Source organism: Apostichopus japonicus, chromosome 17, assembly GCF_037975245.1.
Source record: "Apostichopus japonicus isolate 1M-3 chromosome 17, ASM3797524v1, whole genome shotgun sequence".
NCBI classification, from domain to species: domain Eukaryota; kingdom Metazoa; phylum Echinodermata; class Holothuroidea; order Aspidochirotida; family Stichopodidae; genus Apostichopus; species Apostichopus japonicus.
Window position 1 is genome coordinate 27,874,046 of NC_092577.1, and position 24,497 is coordinate 27,898,542.

General features: G+C 38.0%; 1 protein-coding gene across 2 annotated transcripts in view; it reads left to right on the forward strand.

Moving 5' to 3' along the window:
- The first annotated feature begins 784 nt into the window (after positions 1 to 784).
- The window catches only part of LOC139984358 (RNA-binding protein 24-like), an 86,691-nt gene continuing 62,978 nt past the window's right edge, over positions 785 to 24,497 (forward strand). For both annotated transcript variants that reach the window (XM_071998238.1, XM_071998239.1), the window contains exons 1-2: positions 785 to 1,511; positions 19,717 to 19,846. In XM_071998238.1, the coding sequence (XP_071854339.1) occupies positions 1,281 to 1,511; positions 19,717 to 19,846 (361 nt within the window). In that variant the 5' untranslated portion in view covers positions 785 to 1,280. The remainder of the gene's footprint in view (positions 1,512 to 19,716; positions 19,847 to 24,497) is intronic.

Sequence of the window (24,497 nt, forward strand, 5' to 3'; positions counted from 1 at the left end):
CCTTCACGAAGTTTAATTTCCGAGCAATTAGTAACTATATTTGGAGTTGGAAATATTATCGCCTACAGAAGTTCCCTTATATTAATGTTAATCACATGCAAAGAGCATATCGGAGAATTTCGCCAAACTCTACCAACTATTTTCATTACTTGAAATGAAAATTGAGCATAGCAAAAAGCTAATGAAATGCATTATTATGGTATTTAGTTATCAAATAGTACAACAACAAAAAGCTTCACCACAACTTTGCTTGAAAACTGTATTAAGGCCTATACTGCAATAGTCGTCCGGAATAATATCTCAACAAAAAAATAATAATTAAATCAAACTTATCAATCGACAACTTGCCCACAACTAATCCATCAGTTAATCCGAAATTTAATTAAAAATTTAACAAAACGAAGCAACATTTGAAACGATCTGATAATATGGTGAACTAATATAGGCACCAACCTATATTGACATGAACAGTTGGAAATGCGCCTTATAACTCCATTTACTACCGTAATACTCAGTGAAGAGTCACGTATTTGACTTGTTGTCAGACAAAAAACAGTGAGTTTACAAATTGTTCCCGGATATTTCACGATCAGACTTGCTTCATTGTGTAGAAAACTCACTCCGGTATCATCTCTCTTCCTTCAGATGTTACCCAAAGTGGGTGTGGTTTCTCTGCCTGCAGTCACAAACCGCCCGCCGCCTCGCACACCCTAATGAATAATGCATTAAGGAGGCGTGTATAAGCCTCAGGGCGATGTTTATGAATCTGCTATTAGTACTGAGTCACACGAAGTGCCGAAGCTAGCACGTTAGCTTTTCACACTCGGTCAAGCTTACATTGATTGTCAGTACTGTGTGTCTGTGTGTACTGTGTCGTAAAGACATTTGGCTTGCATTAATTCGGTATAGGTCAATGATAAAGACGGGCTTATCTCAAGGAGACCTCCTGAAGCAGAAAGATTTGAAGGGAAGCGCGCAGTTTTAATTTGCTCGGCTAGCTGGTATAGACTCGACTCCCAGGTTCTCTCTGGCTTCAGAACGGATTGGAGTATATTTTTTTGCGCTCTCGATACCTCCGCATTTCGTCTTGTTTCTTCTGTCTAATCTGTATAGAACATTGCACAGTACAGGACACACTTCAACCCGTCTTCGCTGCCTATCCACCGTCTTTCACCATTCGCTGTTCAGTTCTAGCCGTTTCTGGGAGTTCTTCTTTTTCAGAGACTTTTGTCGTAATTTTACTCTCTTCTTTGTGTTAAATTTCACTCACCGATTTCCCGATGAATTTTACAAGCGCCATGGTCCCTGCCTCTCCCACCTCCCCGACCGTCTCGGAGAAGAAGGTACCACATACTCAGAAAGACACAACCTACACAAAAATATTTGTCGGAGGCCTTCCGTTCCATACGACGGATCAATCCTTACGGAAATTTTTCGAACCGTACGGCGAAATCGAGGAAGCTGTGGTCATTACGGATAGAAATAGTGGAAGGAGTAAAGGATATGGCTTTGTGAGTATAATTCTTCTTGTCTTGCTTTCGTTAAATTTTAAATCACTTAATTTTGTAGGATTTGTTTTGCATCACTTAAATTAAACGTATGGACATGCATATCTTAATTTCAAAGTGATAGCCGTGTGTTATAAGAAAGGAATGTGCATGTACGCTATATTACATATATGTATTAATGAGATAAACGTACTGCCGCACTGTTCAATTCAGCCATTGAGGTTCATTGTAAACATAATTATTACAAAATGACAGCACGTACTTAATTATAAAGTTGTTTTCGATTGCAAATGTATGTATTATCCCCCTCGCCACCCCCCCCCCCCGACTCATACATATACAAACAAGAATATATTAATTGGACGAATCATATAATTCATTTGTTCATTGAAGGCCTGATATCCCCTCCCCCCCCCCTTTACCCCTCCAGCCCTCGCTTCACCAAGATCTACTTAGATTCATTAGTTCGCAAACTTGTACCTAGCCCAGGACTAGTACTAAACATTGGACCTAGACCCACCGCTTACAATACATAGTATGACCCGGTATTGTGTTGTAGACTTACAAACCACACCGCTGCTTTTGGTGGTTGGAGGGGTATGTGGGGGGTTGGGGGTTGTCGATATAGCTTGACCTTGATCTCTTAGACCTATATACAAGCAATGGTAAGTTGAAATGTATAATAACTAATCAACCCCGGGAGACCACTTGGAATACGTAGCCTACGTTTACATAATCCATTGTTAGAAAATGTTCGGTGAAGAAACATTAAATGACAAATGGTAGTTTTCTTAATATTTTCTTAACCTGCCAGATATCACTCAAATAAGATTTGCAATTAATGAAAACTAAGACTAACAAAAAAGGGAGCTTTACAAAGAAAAATAGGGATCTCATTATCTCATATACAACCAAAAACAAATAACAAGCAAAGATAAAAACAAACGGACAGAGGTCACTAATTAATATACTAATTATTGTACCACTGTATTGGTTCTCTTGTTCAACTTCATTTCAAGCTGCACATCTGAGAACTGTCAATTCTCATCGAGTGATTAATAAATTCAGTGCGGTATGAATAATCTTCTGCGTTATGTAGGTATACAATAGCCTCACTTTCCTATTAACTGAGACAAGTTTGTCCAGAGGGTCCAGGGAGACGACGAGGTAAATGGTGTTCTGGGCACCAGTAGGAGACGTGAGGGGTTGTATCTAGCGTCTAATATTTCTATCAAATAAAAATATATAAGTTGGGTGGGGTGGGGTGGGGGTCAGTGGGTAACAACTAAGACGATATTCACGATTACCTCATGACGTGTTGAGATTACCCCATTCTTAACTCTTGAATCATCGAGAAATGTACCCTTTACAACATAAGTTAATTCATATTAACCAGCGCTATACTGTATGGGCCTGAAATATAGCGTCATGCCTTACCATTTGATCATCACATTATACATAGGCCTATTACAGACACACTTTGGTTTTTACTCGTGTGAATAGAATATATATACAGGTACAGATTTAATGAATGTGACGGTTACCCATGGACATGCCACCATAAGTCATTTATCAGCTGTCAAAATACAACTTAAATATTATTAGAAAAATATTAGGTTTGTCACGAGCCAGGGGGTGTCCGAAGCAGGTGACAGTCTCTGCTGCTCATCAATACCTTAGAGACTTAGGAAAACAATAAATTAAAAAAAGTTTGAAAATAGAAAAATATACTACATGAGAAGAACAGAATACCCTCTGTGAACCTCTCACGGTTTCAGCCGACAATGTCCGGTTGGAGGAGGAGGAAGTACAAGAATAATATGAGAAAATTCGAGTTTTATCAATATCAGGGAAATTTGGCTCGCTAAATGAGATTTTCATTCTCATCGTATAGGCCTGTAACAGAAATCGTCTGTTAACCGTAGGGAGTTTCATGTAAACAGGCTACTTTATTTTAATAGGCACACACAACGACAAGTCACACACACACACATACATACACAAAATGATAAAAGCAAAAAAGATAATATCGCATGCAGGTTCCAGATATGCTAATAAGAAGTCCTTCCTAAATTGTCAACTATACGACTGTCAAATGAAATGACTCTTCCTATGTACATATTTAATTAACTCTCTTAATATTTAACCCGTTTCGTTACTCTTTTAGTGCAAGTAAAAGACATCAAACCCCTATAGGATATAGCATGTCTTGAGTCATAACAGTATACATGTTAGACTTATATTGACATGTGATGGATTTTTCTCAACTCTTGGTTTTCAGTCATTTGTGGGAGAACCATTTTACCTCACATTGCCTATATGTGAACAACGGTTTCTGCTAGTCGCATTTATTAATTATCTTATATAGTGTCCGCTGCGTGATGGTTATTTGTAAGGTCCGAATGAGGCTGAATGTAACAATTGGAAATTCCTCATTTCAAGCAAACAGTTCCATCAAATAACACAACTCAAAATAAAATAGTGATGTTGTTTATAATCGATTAAACAACACCGATTTTTTTCTTGAAGCTTGTGACTTGTTTGACCGCTTGTCGTCTTTTGGAAATATCTGTTTCAATGAGACATTTTTCATGTTTTCCGATCAGCTAAGGCTGAGACTAGTCTTGTATAAGGACTCGAGCACTATCCCTGACCATTTCTTATAATGCTTACTTAACCCCATAGAAGCAATTTCATTCTTAATTATATACATCTTTACTCATTTTACAGTTCTCACGTCCCACAATTAAGTAAAAACAGAACCCCCCCCCCCCTCAAAACAAAGTGACTAAGTTTGGGTAATGTTTGCTTTCAACGTTACGATAAAGTTCACACATGAGATGAAAACATATAGCGTAGTAAACGTCTTAGAAAATAGCGCAATTGGTTATCCCCCCTCCCCACCCTATGCGTATTATAACTATTGGGGAAAATCTCATATTTTCTCGCCCACCCCCCTCATTGACCCTGGACCATGTGATGTATTCCCCTGACCACCCCCACCAACTCTCGTCAGGTCTTATCAAGTTAAGCACCAACTTCTACTAATTAATAACCAGAACTTAGGCTACTAAGCATACAAGGGTATAATATTCTCCTCGCCTTCTATACACCAGCAACATAAATTGAGACATTCCTAGATGTGGGACGCGAGCTCGTGTGGTGTGCACTCTATTGTTTTAAGTCTTGTGGTCCAGAAATTAGGGTGACTCTCGTGTCAAGTCGTCTGACGGCTTTTCAATGTGCTGCTGTTATGTGTGATGTTGCTGGGTTTGTTTTGAAGTTTGACGGGCGATAAGGTTAAACCACAACAATCTCGCATTATCGTACCGTACGTAGTGGGATAATATTTCAGGCATACCGTATACGTGTACGTGTATATGTATACACACACCCATATATGTATGTATGTATATATATATATATATATATATATATATATATATTTATATATATATACATGGGTGTGTGAACATTTCAAATACAATCATGTATGCATGCAACACGGGAAATATATTTATTTAGAAAATATAGAAAAATGATTAATAAATGATGAAAATATAAATAAATCAAACTTAATAACAAGCGTGTGACTAACAAAGACAGTACAAACCCAACATTCATCATGTCTGCAGTCATGCCTTAATATTGAACAAGCATCTCCCCTCGAATTGTTACATATCAGAACTCTTCCCCACAGGCACGTGTTACGACTTTGACAAGTTTAAAAATGACGTGACATTGCCATTATTGTGTCTTCTCATGCATTGCATTAACATGTGACATTTACAATATACAGTAGCAATGCGGACCCCAAATCAAGACGTTAATATCATGATGTTTATTTAGGTGGCCTGCACATGTGCTGGTCACATAAACCTATAGATAGGGTTGGCTCGGTATCATGTTGATATGAATGTCCCCTTCTGTATTATACAAAGCAGAGTCGGTTAAATTTAAGGTCGAGGCTCGTTGTCAGTTATTTCAGTGAAAATCTTTAAGTCACTCTGTCATCTCTTGGTTGAAAACTATACACAACTTTCTTGAAGAGTCTTAAATTTTGTGTGAAAATGGTTGACTCCGAGAGTCATGAATGAATACAAGACCAACATGAAGGAATAATGAACTTAGTAATGACAGAGAACCTATACTTCGATAAAGAACTTCTCCTAACACAATTAACACAATTTCCTGCTTTTAGTCTGTCACGATTTGAACCACAGTCTGTTATTTCTCTGTATGTGTAAGCCATCGTACACTATATCACATTTAACCGTGTATATTGACATGCTAAAACAAAAATCGAAATGATTAGAGGGTAATACTCCATCCCTTGTCTACTAATCCCCTTACATGTATCTCATTGTGTTCACCGTGCTCGTTAACCTGTCTGTATTCTGTGCGTGTTTTTGTCCCGTATGTTACTGTTACTGTTGTCATTTAGCCTTTGAAGAAGATCCTGCAAGGATCGAAACGTCAGGCCAACTTAACTGTTACACATTCTCCTACGCAGGCTCTCTAGTGGATAAGCAGTTTGTATAACAGTTTTATTTTATTTTGAGATTTTAATTAGCAAAAGAAGGGTGAAATGTAGATCATCTGTTTACGAGGAATTAAATTATCTACATTTTATGACAGCTTAAAGTATGCAAAAGCTCATGACCAATCACACAGTGATTTTTACGAGACCGTTGGGACATGAGTTCATACCATGACGTATCAGCGGTCAATATGAAAGACAAAAACAAAACAAAATAAAAAAAACCAACGGATATATCTGGCTGGTCAACTGACCACTTGGCCTAACCGATGATTCACCATGTATTAGGGTCGCTGAGATAACCTGCAACGAGCAATAATGTCTGTCCTAAAAGTTATATCAGCTGGAGGTATACCTGTATTTGGTACCAAACAAGAACCATAAAAATACTTACTCATTGGAGAATATAATCACCATTGAATAATGGACTGAACGTTTTTCTGCCTGACTATCAGCTAATTCTGACACCAAGATGGTATGTCCTCGATAGCTGATGTGAAATCGTGTAACCAAGTAATATTGCGTCGGTACAGTCTCGAAGTAAGCCATACATATCTGCATTGATTGCACGTTATCGAATAAGCACGATTTCTTTAGTGACGTCACGAATTACTCCAGTCCAGTTGGATTGTGGAAGTGTCCACCAATACCACCATAACCACCACCAACTACCACCATCCGTTCCCACTACAACAGTCCACCATTCTACCGCATATCATTACCTATTATCACCATGCGCTACAACCGACACCACAAGTTGCCACTTCCTATTGTATTATAATCACCACCCACCACCCAAATGCGCTACCACCAGTACCCCTACCGCCACCCACATCACAGCCCACTTCCCCCACCATCACCATCATCACCTCTACCATAACGTACTCCTTCGCCACCATCCGCAATCACTTCCACCGCCCGTTACCACCACTCTTAACCCAACCCATCACCAATACGCTATAACTACCATCACCCACCCCTACCACAACCCACTATCCACCATCCCCACAAGGCTTGCTCCACTCACACCACACGTTGCCTCCGCCTCCGTGACCACCCATCATCACCACAAACTGCTAGACGTACTTATCTAGAAACAAACAGCTGATCTTGAGAATTGCCCTAATTGAAGAATACAACCATGACACGTGTACAGGGTCTCTTCAAAGTATAGGTTGCTTGCGATCCTCCTGTCCATTCAGATCTCCAAATGTTGATTAACCGATCACTTCGTCCTGCTAACATCCCGCAGCTCCTGACATTCCACTCAAATTGAAGATCATGGAATTTAATACCAACTGTCTGCCTCAAAACCTCACTTTTATTAAAGCTAACCATTTAGGGAGATAATCTTGATAAAAGCCATTGCCCAGACCTTATGATTGCATTTTATGTTGTTAAAGTTGACGGTAAGTGATTCAGTCCAGGGTGCGTGCCTCTGGATATTTTCCTTTTAATCTATTCAAAGCTTCCACAAAGATGCACTTTTAATTGCACATTTGTATCTCTAGGGAACTAAATCTGCTTTACTGGTAATTTACATATTAATACTTAACCTTTGAAACAAGAAAACATATTCAAAATTGTGAAACTAAATTTTTCTCTTAAATATTTGTTTATTATTTTTGTTCCCTTCCTATTGCCCCGGTTCGATTTGCTTCATTCTTCTGGTTTAAATACAAATATTACTATGTTTGATTCCTTGGTAAATAGTTTTTAAAAGTAACAGTTTGTCGGTCGTATGATGTCACACGACGTTTTTCATGCCACACCCGTTTTGCGTTGTGAGAAAAAGCGTGAAATATATATATAAATTTCATGCTCGATTCAGTAAGTGTAAACTTTTTCAACTTTTGGTTTAAAACTACATCTACAGTAAATGTATTAGCATCAGAATATCAAAAAATTAATAGCAACATAGTCAATGTTTTCACCGATGCAAATAATATCAAATATGGCATAAATTCCATATAGGTCAAAGTATCTACTTACATTAAACGTATAGAAAGTTTAGAGGGTATCCTGTATCCTGCTTTCAAATAATTTTATGAACTTTTCGTTAAAAATCTGAGGCCAACACTGACGACTTATTTAGTCATATTGATCATACAATATGTCGAATATATACATGTATGCCTGACAACGAGTGTCAGCCTATATATATATATATATATATATATATATATATATATATATATATATATATATATATAGCCTATATATATATAGCCTATATATATATAGCCTATATATATAGCCTATATATATAGCCTATATATATATATATATAATATCTATATATATATATGCTCATAAACACCTGCTCCCGAACACACTCAGTAATTAATCTCACCAAAGCAAATGGACTTTTGACGGATGCGTATATCACAGAAACTCTACAAGATATTCGACAAATACTATACAGTCTCCGTCAATTTGTTGCACCTGCTAGAAGGGTTTTCCAACCTGTATTTTTTCTCATCTTCAGAAATTCTCCCTTGAAATGGGAAAATGTTCGTACCGCGGGGACGTCCATGAATGCCTGGATAACCGAAATAAACTTTATTTTAGTGTTATTTTTTCATCTCCTGCATGTCACTTTATACTGTAATGGATAGGCCTAACCTATTTTAACCCGCTTGGATTCCAATACAACACTCTTATTTCTCTCTCTCCCGATTGAGTAATAAATTACAGGAATTTTCGCTAAACTGATAACCCCGCTATTCGTTAGTATAAACGTTTTCACATCTGTGTATGAGCGCTACAAAGTATACCTCTCCCGAATCTATATTTTTTATGTACGTTCCCATCTGTCTGTAGATTTACCTCCTCCGTCCCACTACCTTCTATATAACATGTACATAAACCAAAACCGATGTCTTCGTCTGTATGTATTAACGTTTTATAAGACAGTGAAGGGTTTGGAGCACCGATCGATTCATTGGTTTGTGGAGGTGCTTTAAGGAATGTGAGTACTTCTCAATGTATAAATTACATTCATCTTACCATCTTCTAATGTACCAACAGTAACACTACTGTCCACCACGTGTGTACAGTGCAGGGAGGTATATAGGGCTGAGTACACAAACGTAGTTAGTGTACATCTAGTATCTAGACCTATACATGTGGAGGCTATGCGCGGTTATAATTGTATTGTAAAACTGAATATTGATGTAAAGAGTTTGTACGCATAATTATGTATTAGACAGGTATATATGTATACGCTCTTGAGTTTAATACCTGCATTATACCTGTAATGAAACTACATCAATTAAATCAGCAATTAATCAAATCACAATGTACCCTTCTATAATACGGTTGTAAACTTTTATACATTTTCGTTCTATAGCGTTCCTAAAATGCAAAGAACAAAAATCACCTTAGAATTGTCCAAATTTGTCTTACGCATTTTACAAAGGCATTTGACAAAGACATTTGCCATTGTTATTTGCATGTAAGTACAAATAAGTGGGCGATATTTTCCAAATGTTTGAAAGCAATCTTATTTAAGTGTAGGGGAAAATATCATGAGAAATCTCTGCTTGCTTTTGAAAACATTATAATATGTTACATACTTATTTGTACCTGTACTATAGAATGAGCTGATAAGACTTGCTAAGGCCTTATCTCCCTATTACATTTACCATTTTGTTTGTTAGAATCAAACCAAATATGTGATTTTCTCTCCAATAACACTGACCTTGTCATCTGAGTGGTACTTTTAACTTCGAAAATATAAACGATTATTCCCCACAGTTCAAAAGAACAGCAATTAAAGCTGAAACCAGACAAAGAGCGGATTGGTTTCCTACACACTATTATATATGTATTGCAATGTTATACCAGATGCACAGTGTTATAGTTACTGACTGACTCACTGACTTTTGTTGAACATTACGTTTTGAAGTTAATAAAGACTTTTAATTACTGAACAAAATGAAAGCAAATAAGTGGCTGCATTATCACTTCCAAAGATCAAATATTAAATTGTACAATTCTGCCAGGCTTAAATATATTGTTAAATAAGTGGTATCGTGATTTTAAGATAAAAATACAAAACCTTTATTGACAAACAACACAACTGACAGGTATAGCGTGGACAGAAATGCGACTTACCGTAAGTTATTAAGGTATATTATTGTAATGTTTTCTCCCATCATTTTGAGTAATAACACTGAATAATGTATTGTTAAAATAGCAATCCGCGCGGTTGAATCATGGCGTAGCTATACTTCTGTTCTTTGGGGACCAAATGCTTCTTTAGGGGTGGGAAGGCACGCATGAGCTATTTTTATTAACCAAAAAATACTAACATTTTGGGGGAGATAACCTGGGCCTTCGTTACCCTCCCCCCCCCCCCCCCCCCCCGTGACTACACCAATTTGTTGAATATCGTCGAAACATTACTTGATCACAGAAAGATTTTACTGATACTATATATATGTATATATTGCTTTAAGGCGGATTGCTTTCATTCTGCTACGAAACCTGCGGTCAACTTCGTAAATGCGTGCAGGTGAATACGATCGAGTATTCTGGAAATAAATACCTTCAATTTGCGATTAGGTTGCGATGAAAACGAATGAGATGCCGCGAGAATTGCGATAGGAGAACGATTCCTATGATAGTTTCCATATAGTTGTATGTTCTACCTAGTGTTAAGGGTGTAGCACAGTAGGCTAGCGGCTCTGGTTTCATTTGAATGACCTCCTTGTAAGGTTTTAAAGTATCAATTCAGGCTTAAACTCACTGTAAGGTTAATCCTGAAAAACTTCCACGGTATCTCTTACATTGAAAGACCGATATGCATGGAATCATCCACATTAGTGTGAAATTCCCTAATTGAGGAAGTATAGGCTGGGAAGACACAATGGTAGATGTATGATAGGCTGTCTTCACAGTCTTTGTGGTGTTTGTATATATAAACTTTACTTATACAATTGGGTACAATTAGAGCAACACAACATGTACTTGTGTCTGTAGTTCGTGGTTGGTCTTTCCATGTTGGGATGTTTTCATGACACTTATATTTGTCGGTGCTCGATGGTTCTTCGTTTTGATATACTCAGCGGATCAAATGTTAGTATGTTGTTTTCACTGTCCTAACCATATCGCAAATTCATTGTACAGATTCTTTAGGTGGCAGAATGTCACAAAAGATAACTCTAAAAGGTGCATCGCACCTCGCTTATCTGTCTCCTCACAGCTATAGCACCCTAACTCAACTACTAGGCTCGCCTGCTGCTTTAAAGAAGTGAGAGAGCCAGAACCAACTAGGCCATTGTGCAAAACCAACGCAGTGAAAAACCATTATAAGGAATTTACCTTGTCTTGCCATATTGCTATATACTAAGAACCAGCCGATGCAGGCTTACCTGTCCCCTGATGTGCTCCCTCTCCTTAGTTACCCACCGACAAACATATTTCGGATTAAAAAATGTCACTGCTTGCCATCAATCATAATGTCCTGGGTCCCCCCCCCCCCTCTTCTTTATTTTATAGGCCGTTTGATGCACAGATCATGTCGTTTGTTGTACCGAATTATAGAGATTTTTTTGATACCTGGATCAGCTCTGACACTGCTCACCCTATACGGTTCAGTACATTGTTCTCCTATAACCTTTATCAATGATATAGAGCGCTATATATAGTCCTGACGCACTCTAAGCAGAGAGCTGGCACTGCAAGTATACTTTCATGCGACTGTGTATACTTGCAAGTTATCTAACATTAAGTCTGCCAACAGTATGATGTTCGTAACATAACTATTCCCGCCAGACAAAGGAATCTGTGAACACAAAACATAAATTGTTAGTCTACCACATTAGTGTCACAAGAGATCTTTTGTGAGCCTATCATTATTGGCCAATTTAACCTTGTCTGACAGATAAGTGTTGTAAAACTGAGAGCAAATGAAACAATAATTATTAGAATGGAGTGGATCTTATGTTGCTATTCCTGTGGCGCCTGTCCTATATATACCTACAACACTTTCGAACATACGTAGGCCTACAGTCTCATTTGCATATATGTTGATGTAAGCTATAACGTCTTTCCTATAGACCGACAACACTTTCTAATACCTACGTATAGGCCTAGGTCATTTACATATATGTTGATGAACGCAAACGTACTGTAATTGTCACCAAGTGGGTAAATCCTAATTGTCAGCTGAATTCACCCGACTTTAAAGAGGGAAAAACACAAAGGTCGAGTTAAGGAACGCCGTTAGTAACGATCTTCTATAGACCTGCAGTCACGTCTTCGAGGCCCAGAGCATCCCGTATGTACACCTTTGGATAGTTTTAGAACGCATGCAGAGAGCTGATTGTTACGTGCAGAAATTATCAGTCGTGACCCACAAGATTTACTGGTCTGACTTTCATAAAAAAAAATGCTATAAGAACACGGGAATTGAGGTACAAGACGCGGGCGTCCTTGAACTTCCTGTACGATGATGATTGTAGCACCAAGCATTCGCGAATTTCATGCTGGAGACACTTATCAATTCATTAAAACTATCTATTACCATAAACACCTGCATAATTTACAATAACTAACACGAACCCTCGCTCACAGGCAGGGGGTGAATGTCTTGGCTGCGGTGTTTGGTAAAACAGCGGCTTGTCCTAACAGATGCAAGCACTGGGAATCTTCCCGGGATGTGAAGGGGCTTTACCTTTACTGGCCCAATGTGAATGTCACTTTGACCTGTCAACACAATAGACTTAAATGGCCAAACGTGACACGCCTCATCAGGTTAAATCTTGCATGACAGGCGTAGGAGTGAGGTAATCTACTCAAATCGTTTTTTAACCTCATATTGTGACATTATTCTTGATTAAATTAACCTGTATTTTCTGCTTGGTTTTAATCAATAACCGTAGGTTGAATGAAGTAGGCATGTACTTGACTATCTGTCCGGATTTAGACGTACATGTATAAATATGAAGCTGGTTATATGTCAATTGGTTCAGTATATAGACCGTCATGGGTTTAAACCGGTTCATATAGCACCGGACTCGACCCGGCCCTTGTTGGGAGCTCATGAGAGGAAGAAAATCAGCAGACGTTAACAATTCTATTTTTGACGAAACTAGTACTTAGGTGACGTGACATAACAGGACAACGCAAGGGCGTAGGAACCGGGGGGCTGGGGGCGCCAGCCCACCCAGTGAAAAATGTGGAGGGGCGGAAGTATCATTCCGCCCCCCCCCCCCCGCTTCGCAGGTCAGAAAACCCCTTCTTCATTTCCAAATGAGAAAAAAAATCTCATTTGGAGCACCAAATTGTATCTAAGGCCAGGTGAAAATACAAAATTAAGTTTACAAAATGGAGTGGGTGTTGAAGTGTGCTATATTGCACCAAATTGCATCTGAGGCCACCTGGAAATGCAAAAAAATCCAAAGGGGAGGGCGAAACCCCCTCCCCTTAGACCCCTCCCCCAGGCCGGCCATCATTCTTCAGCCCCCCTACTCAAAAGTACCTTCCTACGCCACTGGGACAACGTACTTAAGAATACGCGAATAAAGACATTTATAGAATTAACCCTGTCCTATATACTCTACAGAAGCAAATGGAAGGGCATAGCTTACACATTTCTATATAGCCGTTGGTTTTAGGTTCCATGCATAAGAAGTCAGTCAGTTTTCATGAAATGTTCGATTTTGTTTGATACTTGATTTTCAAGTCCCGCAATAACGTAGCTCAATGGCTTGGTTACTTAAGTCCAATTTCCAAATGCTGAAAATGTAAGTTCACTTTTTGCTTGTTAGGTTGTTATTAAACTATCCATGTTATTTTAAGTGTATGGTCCACGAAATATTTACAATTTATTACGAAATTCATTATGAGCCTTCCATTGACTTCGGTGAAAAATATGGAAAGGTTCTCTATTTGCGAGGGGGGTATTGTATGCATGAGAAATACTCCTTTTTGCTTTTGTTCAAAGTTTTGATCACTAGAAGGGGAAAAAAATGTGTTTTTAAATTGCAAACCGTTATTCCAGGTATAACGATCGCTGAAGAACATGTATCGTTTGATTGCAGCTGTTTTCTTTCATGGAGACCTGCTGGGTTTGGAAAGGGAAAGAAATTCAGTTCTTTCGCTACATTTTTTCGTTTTTACATTTAATTGAGACATGAAGCATCAATGTACATTCGTACAGATTCTTTGCCAAAAAAGCATTTCAAACGAACAAAGGCTGTCGTTGTTCATGACAACAACAAAACGAGAGGGGGATGGGGGGGGGGGGGGAGCGGCGGAATGGGCAAACCATGCTGAAGGTGTATTTACCTATCTTAACAGACTTCATTTTACGTTAAAACCATCAAAAACACAGTAGTTTATAACACTGGAGTAATCTCCACCCCCTTTTAACTATCCTTCTGTCGTCCAATGCAAACTTCAAGATGTGAATAGTACAACTCCCGAGTCTATGAATAACTGTTTACTTTATCAAGTACCTTGCTTAGAGACGGTGTAACTCATATATGAGCAGAATATCCTCAATGAACACTGGAAGGAGTAAACCAATTTGTACACATCAGATGACAAGAATGAAGGAGGAGGGCTCAAGTAAATGAGATGAGAAATAAAACCAAAACGCAAAGAGCTCAAGTGTGTATTGTGTGGCCTTTCTGTTTGCTTTTGCTACTTACATAACTTGCACACACCTCCCTAATAACTTAGAAGTGTCGTCGTTTAATCGGTGATGTATATTTTAGTGATGTAGGCTAAATACAAACATGTTACACTTAAGAGAGAAGGTGTGTTGTTGCAATCCCCACTGGAAGTTGTTTTTTTTCCCTGATATGTATGTATATGTATATATATATATATATATATTTATATATATATATATATATTATATATATATATATATATTATATATATATATGACATCTCATCCATATAGCTACCTGTCCGTCGTGTTCGTGGATTTTTGTCACGCACGTGGACAACGTTGTTTCTAAACCCTACCCCTTTTGTAACAATTAATCTATCCGGTATTGAGAAAAGTGAGATTACACACCACATAGGCCTAGAAATTATGACCACAAACACTGTATACATATTTCGTCTTCTTCTACTTCTAAGTTCATAAGATCATAAAAATAGTTTCATTGTCTCATTTAAGATCAGGTCAAGCTCGTGTATTGTTATCACATGAATGATAAAATTTCTTACAGAACTTGCCCGTTAGTATAATGATTTTTCGTAATCAGTGCCAGTTGTGACGTATTTAGCAGAGCATGACATGTGATGGCGCACGTTTACCAATCAAAAGCCACCGCTGCGGCTATCTAACTATCGTCATAATTCCAAGTTAACATGATTTTCTCGGAAAAGAAATCAAATGAAACACTAAAGTATTTTGCCGCTTAAATAATTTCACCACACCCTGCGCTGTGACAACCAGCAACGGGATATTTGTCTACATTTCAACCGCTGCGATTTTTGAGTACAAAATGTACTGCGTAAAACTATTGTTTCTCTATAGACTGACAGAACAAATAGTTGGAAACGATTTTCACAAAAACTATATAATTGCTTACCCATTACCGTTAAAGTGTTACTGAAACGAGATTGTTTGCTTTGTGGCGCATACCTTGTTATATGTGTAGCATATAGTCTATGATGGGAACTAATCGGTGAGCTTTGGGTATTTCTTGTAGGACATTGCAGTTGTATTCAAGATATATTGACACCCTCGTAAATTCCTTCTGCGCAAAACGTGTCCCTTTAAAATAGTGACAAAGAGATAATTTATACAAATCTTTTACTTTTGACGCGCCAGTGCTTTGTTATAGATACATGGAAAAGCAACAATATTCAGCTTATATTTGCCTCTGTAATATATCTATTTATTCCTCTGAATGGCGGGGAGTACCACGTCATCCTTTGATCACTCATCGCTGCTGTTTAGATTTCAAACAGTCGTTTACATTAGTATACGCCTTTAAATTTCGTGATAAAGAGTTCGCCATATAGAATTTTAAGAAGCATTGCAGTGTAACAGACAGTATTAACGTGCTATAACATCATAAATATAGAAAGGACAAATTAAAAATAGACTAATATAGAAGACTTATCTGTGAAGAGCGAATCTACGTCGTACGAAATGCTGTCAATAGATATATAGATATAGGTCTATGTTTGTATTTCCTGTACTTAAGTATACTTGTTGAAAGTTTGTCCTTTAACTATATGTATATAGTTATATTCGATACTTTGTGATGTTGCTGTTTATATATACAAATAGTGCATATCTCGCCATTCCATGGTTATCTTTATATATAGGTAATAAAAGAACTCCACTCGATAAATAACGTAGCAGTGCGACGGATAGAAAATGAAATATGTTTCACGTTGAAAGAAGTGGCGACTAGGCTCTGTTTATAGGTACTTGATCTGTGGTAAACTATAGGTTGAAGTTAAGACACCGCCCAAAGAGCCAAACCTTATAGAAGACATTGATGAAATTCTACGAAGCTTTATTTAACATCATTACTGGAACTTATTTTAGCAAAGAACGATAATTCATTTTTAAATTAAAACTGATCATTTTCCTTTTCCGCCAACTCCAACTCGTGTACATGTATAATGCAATTTACTCTCTTCCTGTCCAAGAAAGGTGCAGTCAGCTGTTAACTAAACCGTATATTCTAAAAAGTCAGTGGGAATAATGACATCAACCCGATTTTAATATGCAAATTTCAGAGGCTATGTAGTCTATATTTATTATAGGAAGGTCTACATGTATACGGAAGTTGTGGATAAGACTATATTAGGTGATATTTAAATGAAAATATCACTTACTTGAAAAATAGGGTGGTGTGGGGGGGGGGGGGGCGTGGGACTGTAAAGTGAAGGGAAAAAGCTGCCATTACTCGGAATAAATGCCGAAGACATTGTTGTAAGGGTTAGAGACTTTGTTGCCTTCAAGAGTATAGGTATCACATTTTCCCTAAAGACATATGCTTGCAAAGAAACACAAGACTTGAGTCAATGTTAACATATCTCTTCTTAAAGATGTACACTGTTTCAATTTCTTCTGCTTAAAAATACTGATGTATAAGTCTAAGTTGTGTGCGACATGTCTTGTTTTCCCCAACTCATGCGGTATAGGCTAAACTTATATCATAGAGTTGTTATGGAACTCCCTGCTTATACTACCGTACTTCCCTTGAAATGTATGGTAAGCAATATCGCAAGGTCAACGCTCTCTTATCAATGATGTTAGGCTAACCACAACGATGGACAACGATTGACCGACCATAGGGAAGATGAAAGTCTCGAAATGTCGGTGTACTCATATTAAGTTTCAAAGAATCAGTCTCGCTATCGCAATAATTACACGAAGTATGCGAAATATTATCTTTCGATGAGAGTCAAGAAAAGACGTTCTGGTTTGATAAGTTCCCATAAAAGGGCCTCCGTGTAATGTTCGATTAAGAAGACACAATTTGTGAATGCGTTCCTCTATATAGAGTATTTACGTGTATTCTCTCTCTCTCTCCTCGGGAACAAAGAGCTATTAGATACTTTTGTGTACACAATTAGGTTTGTTTGTAAAATTGAGAGCCTAATTGCAATCTTTTCTCGGGGAAATGAATGGAAGGGATTTAAAGTCAAAAGTAATCAATGAAAGATGATATGACTAGAGAAGTCGGGTCAGCTGAGGTCGAGAGCGTTGAAAGAAGTATATTTGATGTTAAAACCTGACCTCGTTTTTTCAAGTACAGAACCAGCAAAAAAATACAGAAAGCGAATACAATAGGCTATAGTATTCGGCAAGCATACCCCTCCCCCTCCTACAGTAAATTAGTGGTTCCTATTCTTGTATTCACCATCATAAACGTGGGCCATACTGGAGTCTCATGTTAGATATGAAATTAATTCAAATGTGATTGGTCTAAAATCATATTTATCATATACGAGATCGAGAAGGATACTTATACAACGACCATACTTCTCACCCCTCCTGCCTCCCAACCCCCCCCCCCCCTTCCACTCTGGAATACTTCACACATTTAGACCTATATCAAGTCTGGCAACCTTCCATGATGTGTCATTCTGTTTATAGATTTTTTGTATCACTTTGATCTTTAGTTATTTCAAGTTTGTTTTTTCCGCATCCTTTAATGTGTTATTGTGGTATGTTATATTATCTTGGTGACAGTTAACATTGATTTAATACTCGTAAGTCAGAACAGTACTGTAACACTCCTATGAGGATATGATAATTCAAATCAAGAAAGGTTTGGTACGTCATCGCCGTGTGTTATCTATGAACCCCAAACAAAGTAATACGCCTACGGTATAATCTTCGCTCTTGTATATATGACGTCATCTCTTGTAATTATGACGTAATCGCTATTGCATATCACATAGCAACAAAACCGTGTATCTCTCTGGTCACTATAGCATCATATTTGTTGCCAGCTGTTTGGAGACGGTTTTGAGTTTTTACCGGCATGAAAGGTTCATACCCTTTACGCCCAAACAGTAAATACTAAAACTTTAGCTTAAATGTATGTGGGTGAACATGAAAATGCCTTACGTATAAGTTATATACCTCGTATTCAGCACGTTACGATACTCACTATTGTGACGTGCCGTTGACGTCATGGTGTACCGCGCTCTTATTGACAGGGGTATACCCTATCCTCAAAGGATTTGGCATATGTCAGCATCGTTGCTATAGCCATATACAACATACCAACAAGAAAATGCCATTACATGCTCCCAGTAATAATCTCAAGCCTATACTAGTTCAACCGTGAAACAATTAGTAGGGAACACACGGTGTTCTACTGTTTGGCCTATACCTGATACGGTCACTGAGCTAGCCTATACTGACAAGCAACAAGCATTATTTATATATGATGAAACTTGCCTGGTTTACCTCAACCGTTTCTCATTAAACTTTCACTCTCTCTTATAATTTATATTGTCATAAAAATATCTGGAGGAATGCTGTTAATTAAACCCCTTTGTTTCCATGTGTGAGGCCATTTTGAAGTCATCTCCTGACATGTGAACGTACTTCATTATAGACAATTAATTCATGCAAAGCGATGTCTTGTCCGTAGGTAACGGAACTCCGTCCATTGTGGTCAATATTACATAAGCATCTAACTAATATAGAATGTTATCTTGATTAATATTGCTATCATTCGATATAGCTCTATCAGATTTTGACGACTGACAATAAGACTTCGATCTCATTAAAAGTTCTGCTAAATGAGCTGCAATCGAAAGGAAACAATAATTAGACATATTTTATTTATTCATTTAATTCCACCCTCGCCAATAATATCTGAGTCTTCGAAGTTAGTCTCCAATAAAAAGGTCGGACTCTGTGAGCCGAAAGAAAGAAACAATGAGAGAAAGATAATTGTAGTTCATTATAATTATTTTTCTGTTTACATCGGTGACCATATTAAGTTTTTTTTTTCATTTTATGCGATAGATTAGATCCAACCATAAACTGACTGGTCTTTCTTGCAATAAGGTACACCACCACTTCTCCTTTCCGCAGATAATGACCGTTTAACTGTCTTAATTTAGAAAGGACAGTATATCTCCCTTTGCACAAAGGCTGCTCCCTTTCATCATATGCTACATTCATTTACCAGTTTTCGTTTTCTTTTGTTAAAGGTTACCATGACAACACAAGAGTCGGCAAAGGAAGCTACTAATGATCCTAATCCTATTATAGACGGCAGAAAAGCAAATGTGAACTTGGCCTTTCTCGGTGCTAAGCCAAGAAACAATCCAACGGGTAATGGTAAGTCTATTTGCGCCTTTTGTGCGTGTTAATTAATTAGACCTAAACAGCAACTGTTGTCTAGCATTAAACTGTGTAGTCTAGTTCCGCGAAATGTATATATTTCTGCCTTCTCTTGAATTTAACTTTAGTTAGAACTTTACATACATATGAAAAACTTCCATACACAAAACACATCAGTTTTTTGACCAACCGTTTCCATTATAATGGCAACTGATGTTTTGGGGCCTTCCTTTTGGAGTTTAACTGGCTAAAATTGTCTCGCACATTTTACTTGTTTAGAAATAAACTTTGAAATGTTACCGAACGGGTGGAGAGGTCACAAATATGAACCATATATTTTAGTTGCATTACCCACCCCACATTGTATAAACTTCAGCGCCTCTCAACTTTTCCGTGTTAATGACCGTATGAAACTTGTGATAGTGATTGAAAAGAATTCCCCTTCAACAACATTTTCACATAACCTAAACAGTCTATAAACTCACTCAAACTTTTAACATTTATGTTATAAAATGTTGATTTCATCATTTCGTGACGTCATGTATATTACTTACCAGGTAAACTAGGCTACTAATAACACATTATAGATCATGATAGTCGTTAATCGTTGTGTGGGTCCGTTTATGGTGTTGTTTTATTATAAGGTTACCGCATGATTTTGAGGGTATCTTTGAGGTCTGTGACTACAGCGACGTACCGTATACCTCCTTTCAACACCCACCCCCCCCCCCACCTGTATCGACCAACACGGTCTGTCATTTTGTCATGCCCCCCCTTCCACCCTACCCAATCATTGCAATAATCATGGTTAACTTACATAGTGCATGATTTGCGGTACGTATAACCATGGGAAAATATTAACCAGTTGATGGAAATGTCATAGGCCGATATGAGATTTGGATTGAAGTTCCATGCTTCCCTCACACGTGATTATCTTCCCTTATATCAAGCGGATTTCAATATTGTTATATAAAATAATACAAAAAAATACTTCTAACAAGAAAAGACGAATAAAACTTGAAATATTCGAATTTCTCCCCCCCCCCCCCAAAAAAAATATGATTTTAACGGTTTGAATTCCGTATTAGATTCTCACACTTTTCGCGTGCCATAAGCAGATTTATCATTGGTCTGTGTTTATGACGTGATTGGTCGTTATGTGGACATCGCTCGACCCATTCCCATACAAGTCCACCGTATGTGTGTGTGTGTGTTACCCATAGAATGTTCGTCCACCTCGTAAACGCTACATTGTTGTTATGTATACAACGGTGTGTATACGCTCTGTCGGTATCATATGGTGTATATACGTCCTTATACGGAAGTGAACAGACTGCGCGTGCATGTCGTTTACACATTATATCAAGGGCGTAGGAACCGGGGGGCTGGGGGCGCCAGCCCCCCAGTGAAAAATATGGAGGGGCGGAAGTATCATTCCGCCCCCCGCTTCGCAAGTCAGAAAACCCCTTTTTCATTTCCAAATGAGAAAAAAATCTCATTTGGAGCACCAAATGCGCGAGTTCCTGCTTGCGGGAAGATCACATATACATACATACATACATACATACAAATTGCATCTAAGGCCAGGTGAAATGCAAATTATATACAAAATGGAGTGGGTGGGTTGAATTGTGCTATATTGCACCAAATTGCATCTAAGGCCACCTGGAAATGCAAAAAAAATCCAAAGGGGGAGGGGGACACCCCTTAGACCCCTCCCCCAGGCCGGCCATCAGTCTTCAGCCCCCCCCCACTCAAAAGTACCTTCCTACGCCACTGCATTAAATGTATCAAGAGAGACTTTCTCAAAGTTAGACAATGGCAATGTGCAGCGATGCATTTGGTGGGTGATTAAGAACATACAATATTCTCTCTTTTTTTTATATATATATATATATAAAGACAATCGATGAAATACCGTACATTTATGTTACCGGGCGGGGATTGTCATTTCTTTTCTATGATTCTTGTCTGTACACTCGAAAAGGGTAAATGTCAAATGAGCAAAGATCACGTACAAGCCTTGTCAAGATTAATGGTTTATTGGGATATACAGACATTGCCATATGATGACCCGGTAACTCACTTATTCCTGATCTACTCTTATGATCATAATACTCAAGTTTAACATCGACTTATAATCTTACTGGAGGTAGATTAAGTGTCATGCATAGAGCATGCAAATATGTTCACATATAACCAAAGAAGGGCGTTGTTCTCTTTTTATCTGTTTGAACTTCAAATTAGTCTGGTGTCTAGTCGTATCCGCCTGCCAAACTCCATTGTGCTTACTTAACGCAATGTTCAAACCTCTGTAAATCCGCATATTACAAGTATATCAGAACTGTAAGTTATGAAAAAGTAGCAGCTTCTAAAAATATTGACTGTATGTATATACGTATTCGTAATTACCCTATTTGGAAGTTAGGATTGTACGTTCATCCGTTTCAAATGATAGAGACACTGAATCACGTTTCACGTATTACTTGTGACGTTAGTTAACTACTTCACCACTTGGCTAATTGAGAAATGGCCACAAATATAAGCACAACACAATCCCACATCAAACTCAACCGCCCCAAACTCCCCCCCCCCCCCCCACACACACACCGCCTGCCCTCAATACCATGAGCGTTAGGTGTAACTGTAGCCGAGGACAATCGTAATAATATTTATCTGATTGAAAACAAATAGTGATAGTTTCGTTAAGGAAAGAATCCCTACTGCTCTGTACTGTATACACGGTGTAAATTCAACGCGTGAGATTCCGGACGCTACAATGGTATCAGCTCGTTTATGTTAACTCTGAGTTTTTGAAGATAGGCCATCAGGGGAAGATAAAATTTAATTGAATCTTAGATCACGGAGCTTAACTGAAGAACCTGCTCGCTGGTTTTGTTTTCACAGGCCGCTGAATATCTCTATATCGGATGGCCAACATATCATTCAAACCAAATTTAATTGAAATAAATCGGATAAATTTATCAAATTGGAAATAAAGTTGACAGTATTTTCCATGAATCACATAGAACCTAATCTACTGGGTTATTTGGTAAATTCAGTATAATATATACGATGCCTATGTTGATAATATGTATAGTTAGTATCTCATAGTGTTGTTGTATACCTGCGGCCGCTGCGACTACTTATCATATGGTAAACTAACTTGATAAGTGTCACATGCGCTTTGTGCTACAGCTGCATCATTTCGTTTCATTGTTCACATTTGCAAATGATTTCAACCTGCATGTTGAGAAAAAGATGTTAAAAACTTCATCCCTCCCCCTTCAGTTACAGTGATTTTAGTGACATGTCAAACTTCACAAGTTACAGGATCCGAATTATAGTGCCCATCATTAGATTGTTGTTGCTCCTGTCCCCCCCCCCCCCCACCCTCCGCTCACCTCCAACTCAGAGTTCCTGGCTATGAGCATGAATGAAGACCGCTGTGTATATGTTATATTGTAATCTAGACATGAAAGGTCTTACACATAGCATGAGACTGTCGGGCGGCCTAGTTTAGCGAAACGTCTGTTTGATTATTATTCACAACACCGCATCATTTACCTGTACACTGTGCCGTATTCTTATAGACGAGATCGCATGCATATCAAACGATTTCAATGAATCCATCACTGTTCATGGAACTGTATCCAAACTGTATAGTTAATGTGTGTTCTTGATTTGAACGTAATTTACATTCTCAACTCCCGCGACAGCAGATACTCACCTTTTTTGGCGTTCCATAAAGAAAGCTCAGGTGGGCTTCTGATGATTGTCACACTCCCGTGGGTGTGTAGGATTTTGAAATATTAAGTGGGATGTATGCATGACTAGCAATGTGTGTTAGGGCTATGCTGTCTCAATAACCTTTCAGTCTACATATATGTACCTATATACGTACAGTATTAAGTTGGCTGTAAAATGAGACCACGTTGTGGATAGTAGGCCTATATAGGCTTTCACTGTAGACACTACTGTAAGCTGTGAATTAAATATCCTGGGTGACAGCTTCGTAACGTTGTCGTAATAGTTGTCTACATGCAGTTATGTCTAGACCTACTGTTACGGATTTGTAGTTACACGGGAAAAAGACACGCATTTAAGTTATCGTAAGCACAGTCCTTGGATGTTTACGTCTTGCTTACGGTCACCTTAAACATCGGAAACCCGTACATTTTGGAACAACGCGTTTACGATGTGATTACGCATCCGTAAACATTGTAAACACGGAACAACAGATTTCCGTTACGTTTATGACAACTTACATATCGGAAGTTAATAATTACTTTCGTATTTATCAAAACTTATTTCTTCTCCACGTTTACGTTGACCTTAATCTCGCCACGAAGAAATTTACGACAGGATTACGATTATCTTACATATCGGAAACTCGTAGCATAGATACAACGCGTTTACAACAAACTTCGCCAAACTTAAGCATGACGTTAACGTTGATTGTTCCATGAAATAAAACACTGGACACAATTCTCATGTCAATCTTTCCGATAATGATATTACCCTGTGACTGCATCTCATGAACAAAATTTCAACATTTACGTTGGCTGAAACGAGTGCAGTTAAAAAATTTACTGTATATTTACAATTAACTTACAAATACCCAAATACGTTCATTTCAGCGTTTACG